This window comes from Chelonoidis abingdonii, chromosome 9 (genome assembly GCF_003597395.2).
Source record: "Chelonoidis abingdonii isolate Lonesome George chromosome 9, CheloAbing_2.0, whole genome shotgun sequence".
NCBI classification, from domain to species: domain Eukaryota; kingdom Metazoa; phylum Chordata; order Testudines; family Testudinidae; genus Chelonoidis; species Chelonoidis abingdonii.
In genome coordinates this window covers 6,189,306-6,211,323 of record NC_133777.1, presented here as the reverse complement: position 1 = coordinate 6,211,323, position 22,018 = coordinate 6,189,306, and the positions used below count along the sequence as shown (strand labels likewise).

At 51.4% G+C, this 22,018-nt stretch overlaps 2 protein-coding genes across 2 annotated transcripts in view; one reads left to right on the top strand and one right to left on the bottom strand.

Annotated features, from left to right (window-relative positions):
* The window catches only part of SLC5A10 (solute carrier family 5 member 10), a 90,974-nt gene extending 90,629 nt beyond the window's left edge, over nt 1-345 (top strand). Inside the window, exon 15 of the mRNA XM_032762732.2 lies at nt 229-345. Within this exon, the coding sequence (XP_032618623.1) occupies nt 229-325 (97 nt within the window). The 3' untranslated portion in view covers nt 326-345. The remainder of the gene's footprint in view (nt 1-228) is intronic.
* Nucleotides 346-1,635: 1,290 nt separating this feature from the next.
* The window catches only part of GRAP (GRB2 related adaptor protein), a 37,167-nt gene continuing 16,784 nt past the window's right edge, over nt 1,636-22,018 (bottom strand). The window contains exons 4-5 of the mRNA XM_032762741.2: nt 7,258-7,426; nt 1,636-4,798 (exon numbers count right to left, since the gene is read on the bottom strand). Of these exons, the coding sequence (XP_032618632.1) occupies nt 4,613-4,798; nt 7,258-7,426 (355 nt within the window). The 3' untranslated portion in view covers nt 1,636-4,612. The remainder of the gene's footprint in view (nt 4,799-7,257; nt 7,427-22,018) is intronic.

Genomic DNA, 22,018 nt, shown 5'->3' with positions numbered 1-22,018 from the left:
TGAAACACGGACCCTCTTGCTTGCACATGCTCAGGCACAGCTCTCTTTGGCCAATCCTGGCCCTTGTGAAGTGTGCAGGGCAGGTGGTCCCCATGACTCTGTCCCGCTCATACTCTCTCCATCTGTGACAGATTCCCAGGAGGGGGCGCCAGGGACCTGCCCCTGCATGGATTCCTTCTGCAGTCCCCAGGGGGTGAAGACTGAGGGACCCCCAGCAAAGGCTCTGAGGGACACCACAGAGGCCCCCTTCTGGGCTAGGATCTGCTGCATCAATGCTGTGATCCTGATGTGTGTCAATGTCTTCTGCTATGCCTATTTCGCTTAACACTACTGCAGCCAGGCGGTGTGGGGGAGATGATCTGGAGTAGGGCCAGGGGGTGGGAGGAGGGGCGAGGGAGAAGGGGAGGAAGGTGTAGTGGGGAGGGATGGGGCGAGGGGAAGGTGGAAAGCGACAGTTGTGTGATTAATTCCCCCTTCCCCTCTCCCTACATTCTGGGCATCGGAGGGTTTTGCATCAGCTTAACTTGTCCCAAAGTTTTTCGTGGGCCAGAAGGTTGGAGTACCAGGGTTGGCACAACAGGTCCCTACGGCCTGTCTTTCCATCCCCTGAGATGTGAGTTACAGCTCACCACAGCTCTTTGGTGAAATATGTCGGATGGTCTCCCCGGTTCCACATGGCAGGGGCAGGCGGTGCTCGGGAGGGGCCCAGGAGGTGAATAGCTGGGGGTGTTTCAGCTTGGGGGAGAGGAGAGATTTGTGGAAGATCAAGAGCTGGAAAAGCAGGGGGGCTGCACGTCAGGACTGAGGTGCATTGACAGAGCTGCCTGGGAGCAGCGTGCATACCCTGCATGTGCGTTCTGTCCATCCCAGGGCCATCACTGGGCTCCGAACCTGAACTTGGCTTTTCCAGTCTTGTACACTTTTGGTTTCTTCATTTAACAGCATTTAAGATCTAAGCCACTGATTCTAAAGAAGCTTATGGTACAATGGGCAAAGACATTACATGGGGCAGTAGCTTTGGACAAAGCTGGCCTGCAGCTCTCGTATGCACACAGTAGACTGTTATGTAAGCCCTGGCGAATGTGTGTAACCTGTATTTCTAACTCTGGATGGCCCTCCTAAAATTGGAAATGGAAACCAGCCACCTCACGGCAGGTTTTGTGTATACCCCCCTCCCATGTGTTATCTCAGAGTAACTTTTTATTTTCTCAGAATTAAAATGCAGTTTGCAGCTAGAAATTATATCTGCCTGTCCATCCCCTGGGGGCACCCCGTGACGATGCCATCTGCTTGGTTGCTTGCAAACAGTCACTGAATTATTGAACTGTGCAGCTCCAGCACTGACATCTGGGGTGTTTCCCATCAGTCCTGCAAGCGCTGCCTTTCTGGAGGCTGTAATTCTGGGGAGTGAAGCAATATTAGCCAATGAGCTCTGGCCTAATGGGATGATGTCATTGCAGAAGTAGCTGGTGTGTGCGTGCATACCCGATTTCCTTGGATATGACACAGGCTAACAGAAGATGGTCATATCTGAAACATGGTGATATTGAACCATGGTACACTGGTGAGATTCATTTCATTTGCCAGCCACGTCACCATTAACCTGGTCTCATTGTCTCTGTGGAGAGAGAGATCTGCTTTACTTTCTTTAATGACCTCAGGAAACAAGCTATATATATGAAAAATCAAACTGATTGAATAGTAGTTTGGAAATAGAAGCTAGAAAGAACTGCTGACACCATAGCTGGCCATTCCTTTCCCCGACGGTGTAGTCAGAACGTGACACCCTGATGCACCCCCGATATTAACGAGGAGCCCACTGAGTATTCTGGGTTCAGACTCGTCTCGTGGAATTTAGTCTAGCCAGGTTTGGAGCCAATTGGAGGGGAGGGGGGAAGTAGATGATATTTCACACTGTAGCACGATGCTGTGTCCGGGGTCCTGTGGCTCAGAAGCTCGGTGTCGTCACAACATCAGTGCAGCTGACAAGCCAAGGCAGCCTGCAGGTTTGGCTCAGACGCTTTCTTTTGCCCACACTTGTCATTCTTGGTTGCTAAGGAGGCCTGCCTCAAGGCTTAGTTCAGTCGCCTTTAACTTAAGTGCCCATGAATGAAGTAGCCTTCTAGTCCCAGGCTACCCTCTTGGTTTCAATCGATCAGCAAGTGAAAGACCAAGGCATTACTGCCACTTTTCAGCCTGAGTTCAGACAAACATAAAATTGCCAACCTGACTTGGACCGCAGTGCAGCCTATTTTGTCTGGTGCCCCCTGCTGCCAGCATTGACCACGGCCTGATGCCTCAGAAGATGATCCCCCATAATGCACCTGACTGATCCAACCTGTGCCCATGGGGTGAAATTTCTGTGGTGTTCTGAAACACTTGGACTTAGGATGCCCCTTGGAAGCTCTGAACCTAGCTACAAAACATTTTGCTTATACACAGAAGTGGCTAATCCTCTTTTGAAGCCAGTTAAACCAGCGGTTCTCAACCTTTTGTACTGGTGACCCCTTTCACACAGCAAGTCTCTGAGTCCAACCCCACCCTTATAAATTAAAAACACGTTTTAATATATTTAACACCATTATAAATGCTGGAGACAAAGTGGGGTTTAGGGTGGAGGCTGACAGCTCGTGACCCCTCCATGTTATAACCTCGCAACCCCCTGAGGCATCCCGACCCCTAGTTTGAGAGCCCCTGAGTTAAACCATTTGCCTGAATGACACCCTGCAGCAGTGAGTTCCATAGATTCATTACATGTTTTTTAGGCGAGTATTTCCAGGTTGAGCCCTTATCTTTCTTCAGCTCAGTTTGCTGGCCACTGTTGTGTCCACTTTTCCCTGAGGCTAAGGTGAGTATAGAAGTAGCACATGTTACAAATTCCTCTTATCGCGGAGGCGTCTACGGTGCTATATGCTTTGTTCAGGCCACGGCCTTAAGTTTAGACCATTAATAGCATCTCCCTGACCTCCCAGCTTGTGGTGAGTTGGAGGAGAACACAAAGGGCCTCTTCCCCCTCTCACCCCCTTCTCTAACAGGTTTCACCAGTCTTTGCTTTTTAAATACATCAGTTCTTCTCAGGGAGCCAGCCTCCTTTCCCACTTGGAGTTTGACCTGGCAGGATTCCCAAGGGTGACGCTGGCTTTTAAAGGTGGCCAAAACAGCCTCCCTGCCCGCCCAACACACAATCCAAGCGCCGTTTCTAATCACTGGGCCGAATCCACACTTGGCGTGAGGGTGTGACTCCACTGCTTTGACAAGGTGGGATCTGGCTCAGAATTTAGCCATCTCTTGATAATGGGACGACACCAGCTCTGGGTGGGACAGAGAGACATTTGCATAAACAATGAATTAAATCTCTCCACCCCGGGTGAGCGGTGGAACCCAGCTGGCAGCGCGTCAGAGTCAGCTCATAACCAGGTGCAGTAAAAAACTCACGGCCTCTTTGATTGTTTTGTGAAGCCCTATTAAAGGTGCCAGGAATGCGCGGTCCCCTCCCATGGCCTCCTCGTTAATCATTGTGGATTGCACTCGTGCTGATGGCTCAGGATAACTCCAGTGCAGAGAGCGTCCAAGCAAGTCCTTGCAGCTCCAGGCTGAGAAAGATGGGAGAGATGCCCACGTACAAAGATATGTCTTCTGAAATGGCAGCTGGGGGCAAACCGCTGTGAGAGTAGAAGTAAAACTCCCCACAGTTTCAGGATGCAGGAAGGGCAGGATGGAGGGAGAATGCCCAGGGACCCGCCAGGGGACCAGGACAGCTGCCTCGAGGGCCCTGGTGCTCCAGAGTGGAGAGGAGGTTTGGACAAGGGGCAGGTTTGGGGCTGGTTGGGCATGGTGGCACTATGCCTGCCTTTGCCCACCTATAGAGGTCAGTGTGCTCTGTATGAGAAACCCCACTGGAAAGCCCCTGGCCCTGGGCCTTCCTGTCTGAGATCTGGGAAAGGAAAGGGACTGATTCTAGAAGGAGGCAGGCCAGTCAAAGGAAATACTTGTTGGAAGGGTTATTCTTAATCCTCTCGGCTCGACAGCTGCCTGGGGTGGCCAGGTCACCTGGCTGCTCGCAAGCCCAGGAGCTGGGAAAAGTCAAGCTCCCTGCGCCTTGCCCTCAGAGAGCAGGCTCAGTGAGTGGGATTAGGATGGTTTATTGCGTGCTTGGCACTTAGCAGGAAGGTGTGAGGACAAAGGTCCCTGCTCCAAAGGGCTTGCAGTGCAGCTAGACAGAGGATGATGAGGAAGGGATACACCACATAAGCAAAGTGATAACGCGATCAGGATTGCTAGGAGCCCTGTTAAGTTCATTCTGGTCGCGTCCTTTTTATGCACTGGGCTGAGTAAATCACCTCCTCTTCATCGCACTGAAAGCCCCATGTATAAATGCCTAGCGCAGGCTGCTTCTGCAGCGCAGGGGGATTCACCAGAGCACACAGTTCCCAGAGGTTCAGGTCTGTCCAGTGCAGCATCCCCCAGTCTGGCTTTAAGCCTGGGAAAGGTCCTTGGTGCTCTGGTAACTTGTCCCCTAAAAGCTCTATGGCATCAGGTGAAGGGGATTGCAGTTTATCTTGTAACGGGCATCCAGGGAGCTCTAGCGTCCAGGCAGACACTGGCTAGCAGATCACATGTGAATGGGGTGGACGTAGTTCCGTGGAAACAGGCCGATTCGCCCACAGATCTTCCCTCTCCACCAGTTGGGGTCGGGGCAGTCCAGCACCTCGATGATGTCCCCTCTGTAGAAGGCCAGCTGGGACGGATCATGGGAGGAGAAGTCAAACTGAGCCTGGACGAACTTCGGCTTCTTCACCTGCAGTGAAACCAAGCGAGAGAGGAGTCAGGAGGGAAAGACACAGGAGGCATCAAAGCTACACAGGCAAATGCTTTTTCCCCCCTCTGCCCTCAACTGCTGACACAGGACACTGGGCGCCTCCTGGCAAGGAATGGGCAGGGGTGGAGGTGGGCATCTGAAAGCTTTTGCTCAAGGGACCATGCCCTGGCTGATGAGTACAAACACGGATGTGTCCATGACCCACCATCACCTCCTTCCCCCCGACTGACAACGTGGGGTCCTAGCCTCAGTTGGGGTAAATCCGCAGAACTCTTCAGAAACCAAAGATTCGGGCTGATTTACTGAAAATATGCAAAGTCTGCGTCCCGAGCCGAACGTTCCCGTATATCCGGCCATTCCGATCTGCTCGCTCTGGCTCTAGATCCCTGCAACATTAGCTGCCCACTTACAATCCATCGACTTTCATCACATTTCCTTACCGGCCCAGAGCCTTGCTTTATCTGAGCGGCCTCCTAGAAACCCTTGCGGGGCATCTGCCCCTTCAGAGGCAAAAGCAAGTCGTGCCCCCGGAAGCAGAGCTGCCTGTGCCCGATAAAAGTGGACCTAGGACCAGCGCTGTTCTGGTTGGTGGTGGACTGAGTATATTGCCGGTTCCCACCCCAGCCCTGCGTGGTGTGCTGAGCATTAGCAGTCAGCTAACGTTGTTCAGATACACTGAATCCAGCCCCTTTTCAGGCTTCCTCTCCCATTTGCTTTGTTTTCTATTTCTCTGCCATCAGCACATTTAAGAAGAGCTCTGCATGTCTTGGGCTGCACCCCGCTCCTGCGATTGGCTTCACAACGCAAGCTGCGGGCCCAGAGCCAGGCTTTGCAGCTGGGTGGGAGGAGAGAGATTGGCAGAACAGCCGGGTCTCTGCAAACCTGGCAGCATGCAAAGGTCTCACCTAGAGCTGGGGGAGGAGAGAGAGGCAGGATCCCCTCCCCCAGCAATGGGTTCAGCCTGAGTAACTAGAATATAGATGTAAGAATGGCCACACTGGGTCAGACCAATGATCCATCTAGCCCGGTGGTTGGTGGCAGATGCTTCAGAGGGAAAGAACAGAACAGGGCAATTATTGAGTGATCCATCCCCTGTCGCCCATTCCCAGCTTCTGGCAGTCAGAGGCTTAGGGACACTTGGGTTTGCACCGCTGATAGCCACAGCTGGACCTATCCTTCATGAACATACCTAATGCTTTTTTGAACCCAGTTACACGTTTGGCCTTCACAGCACCCCGTGGCAACGGGTTCTACAGGTTGGCTGTGCATTGTGTGAAGAAATACTTCCTTTTGTTTGTTTTCAACCTGCTGCCTATTCATTTCATTGAGTAAATCCTGGTTCTTGTGTTACGTGAAGGGGTAAATAACACTCCGTCATTCACTTTCTCCATGATTTTATAGACCTCTATCATATCCCCGCTTAGTGGTCTCTTTTCTAAAATGAACAGTCCTAGCCTTTCTAATCTCTCCTCATTGGAAACTGTTTCATACCCCTAATCACTTTTGTTGCCCTTCTCTGTACTTTTTCCAATTCCAATATATTATTTTTGAGATGGGGTGACCAGAACTGCACGCAGCATTCAAGGTGGGGGCGTACCTCGGATTTATATGTTGGCATTAGGCTATTGTCTGTTTTATTTTCTATTCCTTTCCTAATTGTTCCTAACATTGTTCGCTTTTTTGACTGTCGCTACACATTAAGCCGCTGTTTTCAGATAACTATCCACAGTGACTTTCTTGAGTGGTAACAGCTAACTTAGATCCCATCCTTTTGTATGGATAGCTGGGATTCTGTTCTCCAGTGTACATTACTTTTGCATTTGTCAATATTGAATTTCATCTGCCATGTTGTTGCCCACTCACCCAGTTTTGTGAGATCCCTTTGTAACTCTTCACGGTCAGCTTTGGACTAAACTATCTTGAGTAATTTTGTATTGTGGGTAAACTTTGCCACCTCACTGTTTACCCCCTTTTCCAGATCATTTATGAATACCTTGACCAGCACTGGTCCCAGACTAGATCCTTGGGGGAAGCCCACTGTTTACTGTGAAAACTGACCATGGATTCCTGCCTTTGGTTTCCTGTCTTTTAACCAGTTACTGATCCATGAGAGGACCTTCCCTCTTATCCCATGACTCCTTACTCTGCATAAGAGCCTTTGATGTGGGACCTTGTCAAAGGTTTTCTGACAGTCCAAGTGCACTTTATCCCTTAGATTGCCCTTGTCCACATTTTGGTTGACACCCTCAAAGAATTCTAACAGCCTGTGGCTGTGTCCTCTGTGCCGGATATACCACGCATATTGTGAAGTGGCTGCACTGGGGCCTTGCCTTGTGATTTTGCTGGTGCGCAGTGGGCATGCTGGGCTGGGTGCTGCCCTCTCCTTCTTTCGCAACCCTCCTGGAGTGACCTGTGTGGGCAGCCGAACAGCCCTGTACCTCATGGTTCTGCTCGTTGTCTCTCAGGAAGATCTGTTGCTTTTTGGCGATGGTCGTGGTTCTGTAGAAATCCACCAGTTCATTCAAGGAGTTGAACTTTTCTTCCCAGAGGAAATATTTGCCATTCCTTTCTCGGAGTACCTTGAAATGCTGGACATGCTCCCCATAGCTGTGGACACATTCAAAGAAGAGAGTGGTTATTCTGAAAGGTGGGCTTTAAAACAGGGGTGTCGCAACTCCCCTCCTCTCCCCCCCAGAACCAGCCTGTAGGGATATTTATCCAGCCCCTCTGGCAGGACCTGATTCTGCAGCATCTGAGCTTTTGTTTCTGGCCTGTCTGTTGCAAAAGCCAACACGCTGGTTTATAACAATCGGAGCTGTGCTTCCAGAACACACTGTTCTGCAAGCTAGTCCCTAAGGCTGCAATCCCCTGCGCGGACCCCTGCTCAACTTTACACACACAATGGGACCACTCACACACACAATGCTCAGCGTGTGCCCAAGTGTCTGCAGAACGGGGACCCAAGCGTGCAAGCTGAACCTGGTGGGGAGGAACTGTGGGTTCCAAACCCCAGGCTTCAGATCACCCGCTTGGCATCCTGCCTCCATTTGAATCTTCCCGTCACTTGTACAATGCTAATAACTAATAACCTGCCCTTCACAAGCTCCTTTCATCTGAGGCGCGCCGGGCACTTTGCACCTGTTAATTAATTAATTAAGCCTTACAAAACCCCTAGGAGTAGAGGAGTGTTTTTCTAGCTATTTAATGGATCAGGAAACTGAGGCAGGGTGAACATAAGTGGCTTGCCCACAGCTTCTCAGTGAGTCAGTAGCAGAGAAAGCAACACAGCCCAGATGTGGTGTCCATTCCTTCCATTGCAGTTCCCTCTGTTTGCAAGGGGAGATATTGGTTCATGCTAACAGAGGACTGGTCAGTATCGACTTCACTGAGGTGCAGACAAGCCCATATCTGTTGTGAACTACATGACAACAGGCTTGTTTCCCATGCGCCCTAGTAGTGGTAAAGCAGAGTATGGCCAAAGATAACACATCTGGGCAGGTGTGTTACAAACACACTGATGGGGTTGTTGATAGATCAGAGGGTTGTATCAGTGCTTTTATGCCACCCAGCTTGTAATTTTTCCTCATGCTTAATTCCTATGGATTGATGTTGCAGGCCAATGATGGTTGTGCGAGGTGCTGGGCATGATCTCAGCAAATATTCACTTCCCACTGTCAGCTAGATCTGCCCAGTGAGATTAAATGTGTCTGCGGATAGAAGCAGGGGTGTATTCAAAAGTGGCAACACACGGCTTGATTTGCCTGAACTGGGACAAACTTGTTTTTGTTTGGACACGAGCCCAGTGTCTGCTCAGGGCTGTATGTACTGATGCAGCTAAGGGGGAATGGAAAACGTGGGATTTATTGTGCTGTGAAGGGACATTTGCATTAATACTACCGATGGGCTGATAGATGTTGTTAGCAATAAGTGATCAGAACTGGGCTCTACCTGTCTGTCTACTCCCTGCCTTCCATTAAGGTAGAGTTAACGTTGATCGTCAGTGTCTCAGAAGGCCAAGTGGGCTTAGGCTGAAACCTTTAAACACCTGGGAATAAAGAGTTAAGGTCCATACCTAGTGTAAACCGCGTAAGTCAATGTAAACCGGGGTAACTGAGATCAGAACCTGGGCTCCGGGTCGCTCAGGCGTGTAGGAGAAAAAAACCACAAAGTGTTTTATAAATCCAAGCTAACGCCTCACACTGCCAGGGGAAATGATCGGTGCCGTCGATGGAGTGCAGGTGTAATGTGCTCCCCGGGTGGTAGGGTGACCATATTCCCAAAGGGAAAACGGGGCACCCTCAGGCACTCGCCTGAGCGCTCCCTTCCCCCCGGCAAGGCTGTTGCTGGGTGCTGAAACCTGTCTCTCCCCCACCCCCAGATGTGCCTCCCCCGCTGCTTAGGGCTGGCATGGCCCTTTGCGCCCCCCCCGCACATTCCTCTGCAGCACACCCCACTTTTGACAAAAGTGGGTATTTGTCCCTTTTGCTCTTGCCAACTGATCACCTTGGCAGGAGAAAACGGGACAAATGCCCTCTTTTGCCAAAAAAAAGAAAAGTTGGGATGGCTGGGACAGGGCTTAAAAAAGGGACTGTCCTGGCCACAATGGGACGTGTGGTCACCCTATCCCTGAGAGATGCTCTGCTAAGCTACCAGCCAGCCGCATTTGCTCAGCCTTGTACAGCGGGCCAGCACTGTGCCTACACATCATGGCCTATCTTGCTGACTAATACGGTCTCATTGTATCCTGGGGCTCCCACCCCTGTCTGTGTCCATCTGGTGTCTCAGACTTAGGCTGGAGGCTCTTGGAGCACGGACTGCCATTTTGTACTCTTTGTACAGCACAATAGGGGTCTGGCCCACGACTAGCGTTCCTAGGAGCGACACCACTATAAATAATCATAAAGCATCAGAGCAGCCAGTTGCACTTAAGAACTGGAGGGGAAGAAAGGAACGCACCTTCCCAGAAACTATATGCAGCCTGGACAGCTGAAAGTCAGAAAAGAACAGCCCTGTTACGCCGCAGAGTCTGTGCTGCGGATCAGAACCCTGCCCTGGTGGCTAAAGCCCATAAAACAGAATAGCCACCTGGATGCCATGGGTAACACAATGTCTTTTTATGAAATGAGTCACTGACTTTCTGTCCCGGGAGGCTGACGTTCCCAGGCAGCTGGGATCACATCTCCTTTTTACAGCCCCGCTGAACGGGGAAGCTTTCGGCGCAGGGGTGTGGAGCTGAGCATGTCTGGCCTTGCTTCCCTTTCCTGTAATGACGACAGGCTCAGAGACACAGTCAGAGCGTGGCCTGGATTTGCCGTGGAATTAAATACAGGGGCAGTACAGTCCCTTTGTGACTGTAAAAATCTCCCCCTGGATTCTCAGTTACTCCATGGGGCAGGACCAGAGGGCAGGGGGTTAAGAGGGCTTTAAGCCACCTTTACACTGCTGGTATTGTGGGGTAGGTTAGATTGGCTTTGGGGTGGCTCTAACTTGTGCTCGGCTTCCCATGGACCCTAGGAAGCAGAAAATTGCCATAGTGCAATGTGCTCCCACAGCCCTGAAAATCCAGCTCCAAATCCTTTATCCCTTGATTGCTAGCTCTGCAGTGGGACAAAGCAAAGCCCTGGCTCAGAACACCCAAACTTCTGGGAGATCTGGATCCGGAGCCAAATGATCTCTAATCTTAAGGCTGGCTGTTAAATCCCTCCCTCTTGTTTGGCAAGGGTTTCTCCTGGCTTTGTTTCAGGGGGATAGAAAATCTCCCCCAGACTTCGTTAGCACTTTCCCCAGGTCCCCCAGGGGCCAGGGCAGGCTGATCCCTGGAATAACAAGGCTGGTGACTGAGCTGAACCAGGGAGTGGCTCTTTGTGGCCGGGAGACTTGGCGGGTCTGGGCATGCTGTGGAAAATGCTGGAGACCAGTTGTAAGGCAGGGGCAGCAAAGAGTTAACAGCTGCCTGAGCCTGGACTTGCTGCAGGTGTTCACCACAACAGGGGTGTGGCCTGGGCTGTAGGTCACAAGAGATAGGGCAGGCCAGGCCAGCCTGGCTCATTTGGGGGCGTGGAGTTTGCTTAGAAAGGGCTAGTGTGAAATGTTGTGCTGTTGAAGTTACAATACTGTGTGAGTGAAGAAAATGTTAAAACACAGAGAAATCCTTCCTTAGGGAGAGCGAGAGACATGTCAAAGCTACTTACAGTTCACACAGGACAAAGGCATTGTTACAAAGCGGTGTTCTAGGCAGACACAATGACTCAATATATCAGGTGCACACACAGAGCTGGGTCTAGAGCCGTGGTTCTCAACCACGGGTCTGGGACCCCTGGGGGGCTGCGGGCAGGTTTTGGGGGGCCACCAAGTAGGGCCAGTGTTAGACTCGCTGGGGCCCAGGACAGAAAGCCCCACCGCCTGGGGCCGAAGCCTGAGCAATGCTGCCTCCTAATGCCGGCCCTCGCTTTTATATGCAGAAAACCAGTTGTTGTGGCACAAGGGGCCCAGGGAGCTTTTATAGCTTGTTGCGGGGGGCTCCGAAAGAAACAGATAGAGCACAGATTGTTCAGTTGCAAAATACAGGCTGCTACTGCCTGAGCTGAAGGAGCTCTCCTCTCTAGTGGCATTATTAGATCATTTATCCTCTGTGGGTGTGGCCACTAGAGGGCGATATCATGCTCACACACACAAAGCCAGCCACTAAGTGACTGACTCTCCCAATGTGTGAGTCATAGGGAGTAAGCGACAAACCGGCTGCACAGGGCTAGCTGAGGAGAGCATTCACCCTTGGGTGCCTTCCTGTAGTGGCGGATGGCTGGTGACGGAGAGCTGACCCCTAAGGGAGTTTGGGTAAGTCAGGAGACAAATTAAAACGCCATGAGGAGCAGCGTGAGTCTATCTGCTAGAGCCAGAAATGGAAACAGCAAGAGGTTAGCGTTTGGGTTAGTGAAATGGAGACACCCTGAATGCAAGGTGGAGATTAAAGGAGAAAGCCAGGCTTGGGCATTCGCTAGCCACCGACGCTATTTGCTGTGACTCAGACCCAGCCAGAGATTCCTGCCATCCCACAAGGCTGAAAAGAGACAGCCAGAAGCCAGGATCGACTACTGTAGTCAGTTGGGTAGCTCCTGCCTCCTAAGGGTTGGTCTGTTCAGGCCCTCTGGGCACATCCCTTTGGGTGCACTATGGGAGGGTTCCACATGAGCCCCTGGGGTTTAATTGGATGGGTCATGAGGAGTATCAGGAAGATTTATGGATGGGGATGCTGGGCTTGGTCCTGGCTGGGACTCACTGAATTCCAGCTGGGACATGGGAACAGAACCGGGGGTTTCTCTTGTGTCCCCTGCCCAAGGATCTCCAAGTGCTTTGCGAACAGCAAACTGAACTTTGATGGACTGTTATGTGTAAAAGTCAGCTGGGTCCATTCAAGTCTCCTCTGCGTGACTGGGGTCCCTGCTGCGATGCACCTGGCGCCACTTGGTCTCTTGCATCAATACACCCACCTTCCTGCCCAGCAATGCCAGAAGGGCTGGTGGGGAGTTGAGAGGGGCAGCAGACAAGCCTGCGGAGAAGGGTGTTCGCTGTCCCATCACAACAACCCAGAGTGTAGCACATGGTGGAAAGGCTCCTGTTTCTACCCCAGATTCCCCCAGCCCATCCCCAGAATGAAGGAGCCTGCTATGTGTCAGGTACTTTCCAAAGCGAGCGGGAAAGGCGGCCTCCCAACAGAACCTGCGAGCTACCAGCCTGCGCTGAGCACTCGGGTCTGGGAGCAGAGCTTTGGAAGAGGCATTGATCCTGCCCAGTCCTGCAGTGGGGCATTCTATGAATATGTTGAATAGCACTGGTCCCAGTACAGATCCGTGGGGAATGCCAGTAGTGAATAATAACTATTTATTCCTACCCTTTGTCTCCTATCTTTTAACCAGTTACTGATCCATGATAGGACTTTCTCTCTTATCCCATGATGGGTTACTTTGCTTAAGAGCCTTTGGTGAGGGACCTCGTCAAAGGCTTTCTGCCAGTCTAAGTACACTATATCCGCTGGATTGCCTTTGTCCACATGTTGGTTGACACCCTCAAAGAATTCTAATAGATTAGTGAGGCATGATTTCCCTTAACAAAAGCTGTGTTGACTATTCCCCAACATATGGTGTCAACTGTAATTTCAACCATTTTGCCTGGTACTGAAGTTATGTTTACTGGCCTGTAATTGCCAGGATCTCATTGAGAGCCTTTAAAAAAAAAAATCAGCATCACATTAGGTATTTGCCTCTCATCTGGTCCAGAGGGTGATTTAAGCCATAAGTTACATACCACAGTTAACAGTTGTGCAATTTCATATTTGAGTTCCTTCAGAACACTTGGGGGAATACCATCTGTTCCTGGTGACTTATTACAGTTTATCTATTTATCCCAAAATCTCCTCTATGGACACCTCAGTCTGGGACAGTTCCTCAATTTTGTCACCTACAAAGAATGGCTCAGGTGTGGAAATCTCCCTCACATCCTTTAGAGTGAAGCCTGATGCAAAGAATTCATTTTGCTTCTCCACAATGACCTTGTCTTCTTTGAGTGCTCCTTTAGCACCTTGATCACCCAGTGACCATGCTGCGACTGCTGCCCGTTCTCCATCTACACTCTGTCACTTCTATCATCTGTGCTCTTGAGATTAGGGGATGGACATGCAGAGGGTGTGAGATGTCTGTTCAGTAAGGAGGGCTATGCCTAGTGCTTCTCTCAAATCCCTGTGTATCACCTGGAGTGCAACAACTGTGTCTGCTGCATAAAGGGCTGCAGCATGAAGGATGGGCTTTTCCAAAGCACTCTGTGTTGGCCTAATCCCTGCCCTCACTGAAGTCAATGGGAGTTTTACCCTTGGCTTCCATGGGTTCAGAGTTGAGCTAATGCTGACAGCTGTCAAAAATCCCAGGGACCATGCCAACCAGGCTGGAGTTTGCTGATGCAATCAGAGTTGTCCTGGGCAGATCTCTCTGTCATGCTGAGAGGTGGTGTAGACTGTCTAGTCATCTTCCTGCCCAGCAATGAAAAACATATGTGGACTGATCAGATAACTGCCTCCACGGGCCAGCTATGAGGTCTGCACTCCTTTACTAGCTACCAGGCACCATTTCCCTTCTTGAGCAACACATTTTTTTTTTTAATGGGGGTAGATGGTACAGGAGAGAACAAAACACCAGTGCAATTCCTAGCAGCGTCTCCGCCAGACACACCCAGTGGAGCTGTACATAAATACCCCTAGAGGAATAACAGCAAAATACCATGTCCCACGGCAGGCTGGGACAACGGCATGATGCAAAGTGTTTGGAAGCATTGCAAGTATCAATCCCAGCAGCTGCACACAGCTGCCTTGTGGAACAGAGCATTCTTGATATCCTGGCGTGCTCCGCCAGTGTCATTCAGGGGGCATGCAGCTCTCTACAGGGAAATAAAAAGACAGTATCCCTGCCCCAAGAAGCAAATCATCTAAATCAGAGACAGCACAGCCAGGGCAGAGACTAAACAAAGGAGGATGTGTGTGTGGAGCTGGGAAAGGGTGGGGGAGATCATGTAATGAGCATATTGTATTGTAATGCCTGCAACTCAGGTCAGTTCCTGTTATGTTTTCAGCTCCTATAGTAATATAATTAATTGTTAGGTGCTGACAATGTGCGTGACACAAACCAGACAGCCCCAGCCCCAAAGATCTTGCACTTTATGTCCACGAGTCTCCAGGGAAACAGGATGCCCTGGGGAAGCCAGGACTAGGGTTTGTTTATTATTAATATCATTGCTGTGAGGGATGTGAGTGAATGGAGGGGAGGCTGGAATGGAGAACGTGTTCCCGGCGGTGTGGATCAGAGAGGGGCCAGGTGCAGAGGAAGTTGTGGGAGAGCTGGAGGAAATGGGGAATTGATATTGGTGAATAAAGGAAATGTGTGTGTGGGAGTGATGTGATAAGAGATTGTGTTGGGAGATGTAGGGTGAAGCCTCACCTGATTTAAATTGGGTGGTTCCACTGAAGTCCACCTACATTGAGCTACACCAGCTGAGGAGCTGGCCCATAAGATGCAAGGGGAGAGAACACTGCTGTGAGGACTGAATCTTGAGGTTCCTCATGAGTGCAGGGATCTGCCTGCATGACTCAGATTGCAAAGTAGAGACCAACTTTTGAACTTGCCTATCCCCACACTAGCACAGTTAGAAACCTCAAACTTGTCTTTTTTTGTGGCTCTCTCAAGATCTAAATATCAAGCCAGTTTTGAAGTAAATCAATTTGAAAGTTTTAAGGTGATAAAAATGTAAAGTTTAAATTTGATATGTTTACATCCCAGGTGCTTTAACTCATGAACATTGGCACCCACAAAATTAATGAAGACAGAAATCTTAAACTTGTCTGGGTTTTCACTGATAAAACAACCCCTCCGGCATTTTTTTCACATTACTTTAAAAAAAAAACAACAGAAAAAACCCTGAATTATTTGCTGTCATAAATTTTTCCTTTTTGTTTTCTTATTGATTATTTTGCGAGTGTCTGCTCTGAGTTGATTACTGGGAAGTTAAACAGGGAGGGGGAGTTGTGTAATGCAGTATTACAGCTAACCGCTTTGTGTGTGTTAATTAAGAAATAATTGCAAAGGAGAACAGTGATTAAAAAGCAAACCAAACTGTTTCAACATAACTAAAGCTGCTCGGCCTTTACCTCATGGCCGAGTCCCAACTGTGTGAGAACAGTGAAGGGCTCCCAGTGCCAGCTCGGCTCGGGGAGACCCTGGCTGGCACGCTGCTCCACACCAGGCTGCCATGGCATATACAGATCCCTTCCCACAGTCGCTCGCTTTGCACTGGGCTCTGGGGCAAGGACAGCAAACCAGCTCCGGCAGTGGGACTCTTTAGGGAGGAGGAGCAGAGAGGTGACAGATGTGGGGGTGGGTCTGATCCTTTCCCACTCCACTCATAGCCCCACATCCTACTGACACCTTCTGTCCCAGCACTTGCTGGGTGGCTGGTCCCCACTGCCGGGAGGCTGGAACATCTAGTGACCTCTCGAACATCTGGTGTTCTCTGGAATATTGGTTTGACTTCTTCTTGCCTTCTCTCCTGTCCACCTTCTCTGGGTAGTGAAGCTGGTGAGGGTCACCAAACCTTGAGTACCTCCTCTTGCTTCTCAGTGATGCTCCCAAAATAGTAACATTGCAGAATTCCAATCGCTCGGAAGAGGGATCCAGGCAAAGAGCCAGCGGCGGGCGGTGAGGGATTCCCTGTCGGAGAGGGGCAGATATTGTAGCACACAGAATGCAGGACCTGGCACTGCAAGTCACTCCATGGATTTCCAGGGGAGCTAGTCAACCTGCGGGAGTGTGGCCCAACCTGGCCCCATGGATTTCCAGGCCTGGTTCTCGTCTCATGTCAATTTTATGCTGATGCCCCTCCATTGATTTGGATGGAGTTACTCCTGATTTACCCCAGAGGGAGAGGAGAGTCAGGTTCAGTGACTGCAGACTAACTGGGATCTCAGCCGTTGCATTTGGTTCACCGTGGCTGTTTGCAGCCTGGCAGAGTATCAGAGAAGGTCAGGCTGGATTCTGAGAGAGGAGCTCTCTCTGCCCATGGCGGATGACAGACAACCCCGACAGACGTTTCATGGACATTTGATGGCCTTTGGCTTCAGGGCGTTTGAGTCTGGCTGGGGGCAGGGAGGGGCAAGGTGAGGCGGTGGCACGAGTGGGAACACAGCCCATGTTCTCAGGTATAAGGGTTGCATATAGTAGGACAGGTGCCAAATGCAGACCTTTGCTCAGATCATTTGTTAATTGGAATCCCTGGGCAATTAGCCTGCTGGCTGGGTCTCCCTCCTTTCCGGGTAGATGGTCAATGGTGAATTCTGTGCTCCTAGCTTTTGATACATGCATCTCTGTTGGCCTAATGCATTCGTAAGGTGCTGAGATAAATGGTGCCGGGAGCTCGTAATTAACGTGCAATCGTCGCTATAATAACACATTAGCAGTGCTGATGTGGGCTGTGGCTTTGGGTGATGCATGCAGAGCTGATCTCAGTGTTTTCTTAGCTACTTGGCTGGCTTTCCACCACCGGCTGAGCCAGAAGGCCGCCTTTGTCACCTCTATGTCAGCAGCGCTCCCCCTAGATTCCAGCGGGGGTCGTGCATGCATGGTCTGAAAAACCCTCGGGCCCATGAGTAAATTAGAAATGCCCCCAGGCCTGAGTGGTGAAGACTGAGGCTGGTTTAGCCAGGGGCTGATCTGGGGAAATGCTGGAATCGCTGCCTTTCCAGGGTGTTCTTCAAGGGGCCACATTGTTAAAAGAGAGAGAGAATCCCTGTGTCTTTTCTTCCTGGTCCTAATTTCCCCAAACGCCTTTTTAGCAATTCCTAAAATTAAACCATAAGCTCCGATCCTACAACTGGATTAGGATGCGCAGATCCCTGCCCCCAGAGCAGGTTCAGATTGCTGGACCAGGGCCACATTAGGCATGGCAGTTCCTTGGAAAGTCAGTTGCATCCCAGGGACAAAGGCTAGTTTGAATGAAGGCAGCTAGAACCCAGACTGAGAGACTCTTCAGAGGAGCAGACGTGTGCTGAGTGTGCCTAGGGGAAGCTAGGTTGATTCTTGCAGGGACGGCTGCTGTGTTTGCTACACGAGAGTGGAATGCATTGACCTAATTAGTGAATTCTCTCCCACGGAGCAGCTTGCAGCGTGTGCCCTGCGTGTTACAGCAGGAGAGATTAAACCAGCCGGACCGGCTGCCCAGTTAGCTAACAGGGAGCCTTTCCCATGGCCAGGTAGATGGGAACTGTGCTCTAGTTTCTTTCTAGCAGCAGAGCTCAGTGGACTCCTTGGGGGTCTCCCTTGGGGTGGACTTTCACACCTGATTGCACCGTTCTGTGCTAATCCTAAGCACTGATATAGCTTTTTTCTGGAGATCTCAAGCTGCTGTACGAAGGAGGAGAAAGTATCATTCTCCCCATTTTACAGATGGGGAAACTGAGGCACAGGGAGGGGCAGGGCTGTCAGTGCTCATGGCAAGCCCTGGAGTCCCTGGGCAATTAGTCCACTGGCTGGGTCGCTGTCATTTCTGGGTAGATGGTCAGTGGTGAATTCTGTGCTCCTTGCTTTTGGGAGACATTTCTATTGGTCTAAAGAATTTGCAAGTACTCTTGCAAAATAAAAATGGAAAAGCAAAACCAGCAGGGAAGTTGGCACCAGGCTGTCTTGTGTTCTGTGTTTGTACAACACCGAGCGCAGTGGGGTCCTGATCCGTGACTGAGGCTCCTAGACTCTGCCATAAATAATAAAAATAGGACGTTGGCTTATGAGCCCAGCTGTAGGAATGGCTGGCTGCAGCTCTGTGGCCTAAGCTATATGAGGGGTCGCTCTGGATGATCACGATGGTGCTTTCTGGCCTGGAAATCTAAGAATCCACAAATACATCTTCCAGTCGGAGGTATAAGAGAATTCCCCTTGGTTGCAATGGTTTCCCCTTGTTACTTTCCCTGCCGCCAGTGCCTGCGACTGAGCATTAATGCCAAAGTAAGTCATCTGCCTTATCTCTCCGATCTCGAAAGCAACAAGCAGAGCAGCTGCAGAATCAGGCATTCGGCTGGAGCTCTCTACCCCCCAAACCCGCCTCAGGAGGGGGGTTTGTTGATCCCTCACTGAGGCGCCTTCCTTCAAGAACAACCACATGGTTCAAATACTTTCAGGCCATTTAGCTGGACTCAGTTTTGCTGGAGAGCAGAGCAAGCTGCATGGAACTGGCTCGTCTGGCTTGGGGGCATCAAGTGTCTGGCTGGCATGTGACCAAACAGCAAAATCAGCTCCTGCGATAGCAAAACAACAATCCACACGGGAGAGAGCGGTTTGGAGCCGGCAGCTTACAAAGCTTTACAAAGGCACCGCTGACGAGCTACTTTGCCAAATGATTTCCTGGGCCTGATTTTTTCCCACCCTGTGCTTTGCGCCTAGTTCTGAGTGCCCCCAGTGGGAAATGTGTGGGCAAACCTCAGTGCGTGAGGCAGGGGCAAGGCTGTGCTTTTGCAAAATCAATAGTGCGGCCTACTGACCTGGAAGACCTGGCTTCAGTTCCTCGGCCTGCGCGGTGAGCTTGGGCAAGACTTGGCCCCACATCGTGTCTCAGTTTCCCCGTCTGTAAAATGGGGATAACGAGACTACCCTCCTTTGTGAGGTAGCTGGAGATCTACCAATGAGCAGTGCTAGGTCAGAGCTAGGGATTATTGTTGTTAAAACAGCTCAACCTAAAATTCATGTGTGAAGTGTCCCCAGGAAGACAGCACAGCTTGTAGTGTACGGCAGGCTGAGAAAATCTCTGCATGCTCCTTATAATGGACATGGACAAGCTATTCCCCCAGACTCCAGCCCTGGGGTGGCTAAGCTGTCACAGGCTCCTGTCTGATGGCCATTGGTCAGAGACTCGTCTTTGTAACGCCAAAGGTTCCACTGGGATTTCCGATCACAGCAGCAGGTGCTGACGAAGGAGACGCATCCCCGACAGCTGAGATCCAAAGCGAGCTTGCCAGGGGGAACCGGAGCCGGCCAAACACTGGCTGTGGCAACAGAGAAAAGAGCTGATTCACCTCACAGCAATGAGGCTGCGATGGGGATTCCATAAGCTCCCTTGGGTGCCTGGTCAATACGCCTCAGGCATGATAAGGATGTGGGTATGAGAGGGACCATGGGCCAGTGCACAGAACCCCAACCTATGGGGCAGGACACCAGGGCTGGGGTTCCCGGTTTTGCGTGACCTTGGGCAAGTCCCCTCCTAGCTGTTTCCCTTCCCACCTGATGTCTGCCTGGATAGTAAATGATACGGACTGTGCTGTGTTTCATCCAGCCGGGAATCAAACCGGGGGCTGGGGGAGGAGGCGAAGAAGGGAAGTTAACAAAGCACTTGGGGGCTAAACTCACTCTGGGCCCATCCCAGAGTCTTTCCACTGACTCTTCTGCGCTTTGGATCAGGCCCCTGGTGTGTGACCGGGGCACTCCCCCGGGGTTAAAATCTGGGATCCTCACAAGCAGCTTCACCAGATTAAGTCCCGCCCTGTCGAGGCGGGACTGAGCCTGCCTCAGCCAAACATCACTCCAGATGTGGTTTACAAACAGGACCAACGTTCTGTTAAAAGGAGCTGAAATCAGCATGTGGGGCCCAGGAACTGGCCCTAGACTGTGGAACTCACTGCCACAAGAGACAAGAACAGCCACAGCCCTCACCACTGTGGAAGGGATGCCAAACTCATTTCTGACATTCCCGCCGCCAAGCACAATGCAAGCAAACAAAAACCCTGTCAGCTAATCACGCTCTTTCTCCTGCAGGCTGGGAAGGCAAAAGGAAAGAGGTTAGAATGCTAGAAATTGGACCATCGATTGCTGTTATTTCTCCACTGAAATATTTACAGGGCACTTAGGGACTGTGGTGGTAGCGTCCACATAAACAGATAGACAATGGGCATGTCTAGGGATGGACAGATCGCTGAGGAGTTCATTCCCCTTCCATCCCATCTTACTGGTAAATGGAGCCAAACATTTATACTCCTGTGAAACTGACGTCCCAGGCCAGATGGAGAAAGAGTTGGGGGTTGGAGAAGGGGCAGGGGCCCTTGCAAAGACCTGCTTTCTTGCTTGCACATGCAGCCCGGGCAGGTTTGCAGAGCTGGGCTGGTGCTGTAGTTAATACCAGTGCCACAGCACCTGGGAGCAATTGCTTTTATTACCAGCAAGATCCTCCTTAAACGCTTAATAAAAGATCCGCGGCGGGAGACGCTGCCTGGCTGGAAAGCACCCAGATCGTCCTGGTGAATGGCCAAGCCAGGATGAACAGTGAGCTGAGAGCCGAGTGGTCCATGAGCCAGGCTGGGGTTTGGGAGACAGGGTGTTTAGCTATACCTTACTCTGGAAGGGGCAGAGACTCTTATTGTGTGTTGTTCATACAGCACCCAGCACACTGGGGCTCTGATCTGACTGGGGCTGCCATTGTCAAGGCTGACGGGCCCAGGGGCAGCTTCACCCTCTGGAGATGTTTGCAGAGCCATTGCACGGCCGAGCCTGGAGTGACAGGCAAGGCACGCAGGGTGACTGACTTTCTCCTGGGGTTGGTGCGCAGTTCCTTTGCTGCTGCGCCTTGCTAGGCGCGCTATCAGTGCCCTGCTCTGGGAGCTACCGGCCGCCAGCTCCCCCACAGCTGCCTGGCATGCTTCTAGCTGGCATGCAGAGCTGTGTTGATGCAGAGATAGGATCTGATCACGTGTGGCAGATGGTTTCATACCCCCCTGCCGGTGCCGGGGTGTGCGTGGGAGGATCTGGGGCTGAGGGAAGGCCTGCAGCGAGGGAGGGGACAGGTTTGCAGAGCAAAAAATAAACACGCTGAAAATGAGGGCTGGGCCAACCGGTGTGAGATCAAGTGAGAAGCGGCCCACACCTTCCCTCTGAGTGGGATCTGAGCTGTCCCTTGGAGTCCTGGCTCCCAGTCCCCTGCTCCAACCAGTCACACTGCTTAGTTGTGAGACAGTCGTGTCCCCACCCCCCCGGCTCCCTGCAGCGGATTCTTTATGGTCTCCCCAGCCCACCACAGGGCCTCTGAGCTGCAGGAGAGCAACAGCTGAACTGGTTTACGTCTGGCCAAGATCCGGTGCAATAGGTCACCTCGTCCCCTCTGGGTGCTGGCCAGAGCCCCCAAAGGGAGGGGAGTATCACTGAAACCCAGTGACTGAGGCTGAGATGCAGGGGCGATGGAGGAGCGCCACCCTGTGGCTCCTCTCAGCCACTGCAAGCGGCTGAGCTGGCTGGCTCTGGAGTGAGGGAAGGGAAGACTCTCTGAAAGGACCCAGAAAGCCAGAGTCTGGTTTCAGTGGGCCGGTCGGTCATCTGAGAACAAGCCGGGGTGTTTTCCCCACCAGCTGTCCTGCCTGGTGTGGCTAGGGAAGGGTGAGAGCCCTCATGCGGCAGGGCACAGGGACAGGAAGAATTCTTCTTCCCCTGATCCTACCACAGTTGTGCAATGAGTTAGCTGCTGTGCTGAGTTATGGAGGTGCTGGAAGCAGGATGCTACGACTAGCTGAACCATGGGCTGGCTCTGCTCCCACGGCACCTCTCTTCCGGTGAGATCAGGCAGTCTCTGAGCACTAGCCAGCTGCAGTCAAAGTGACAAGGCCCAGCATGGACACCAGAGGCCGGGCTGGCTTTG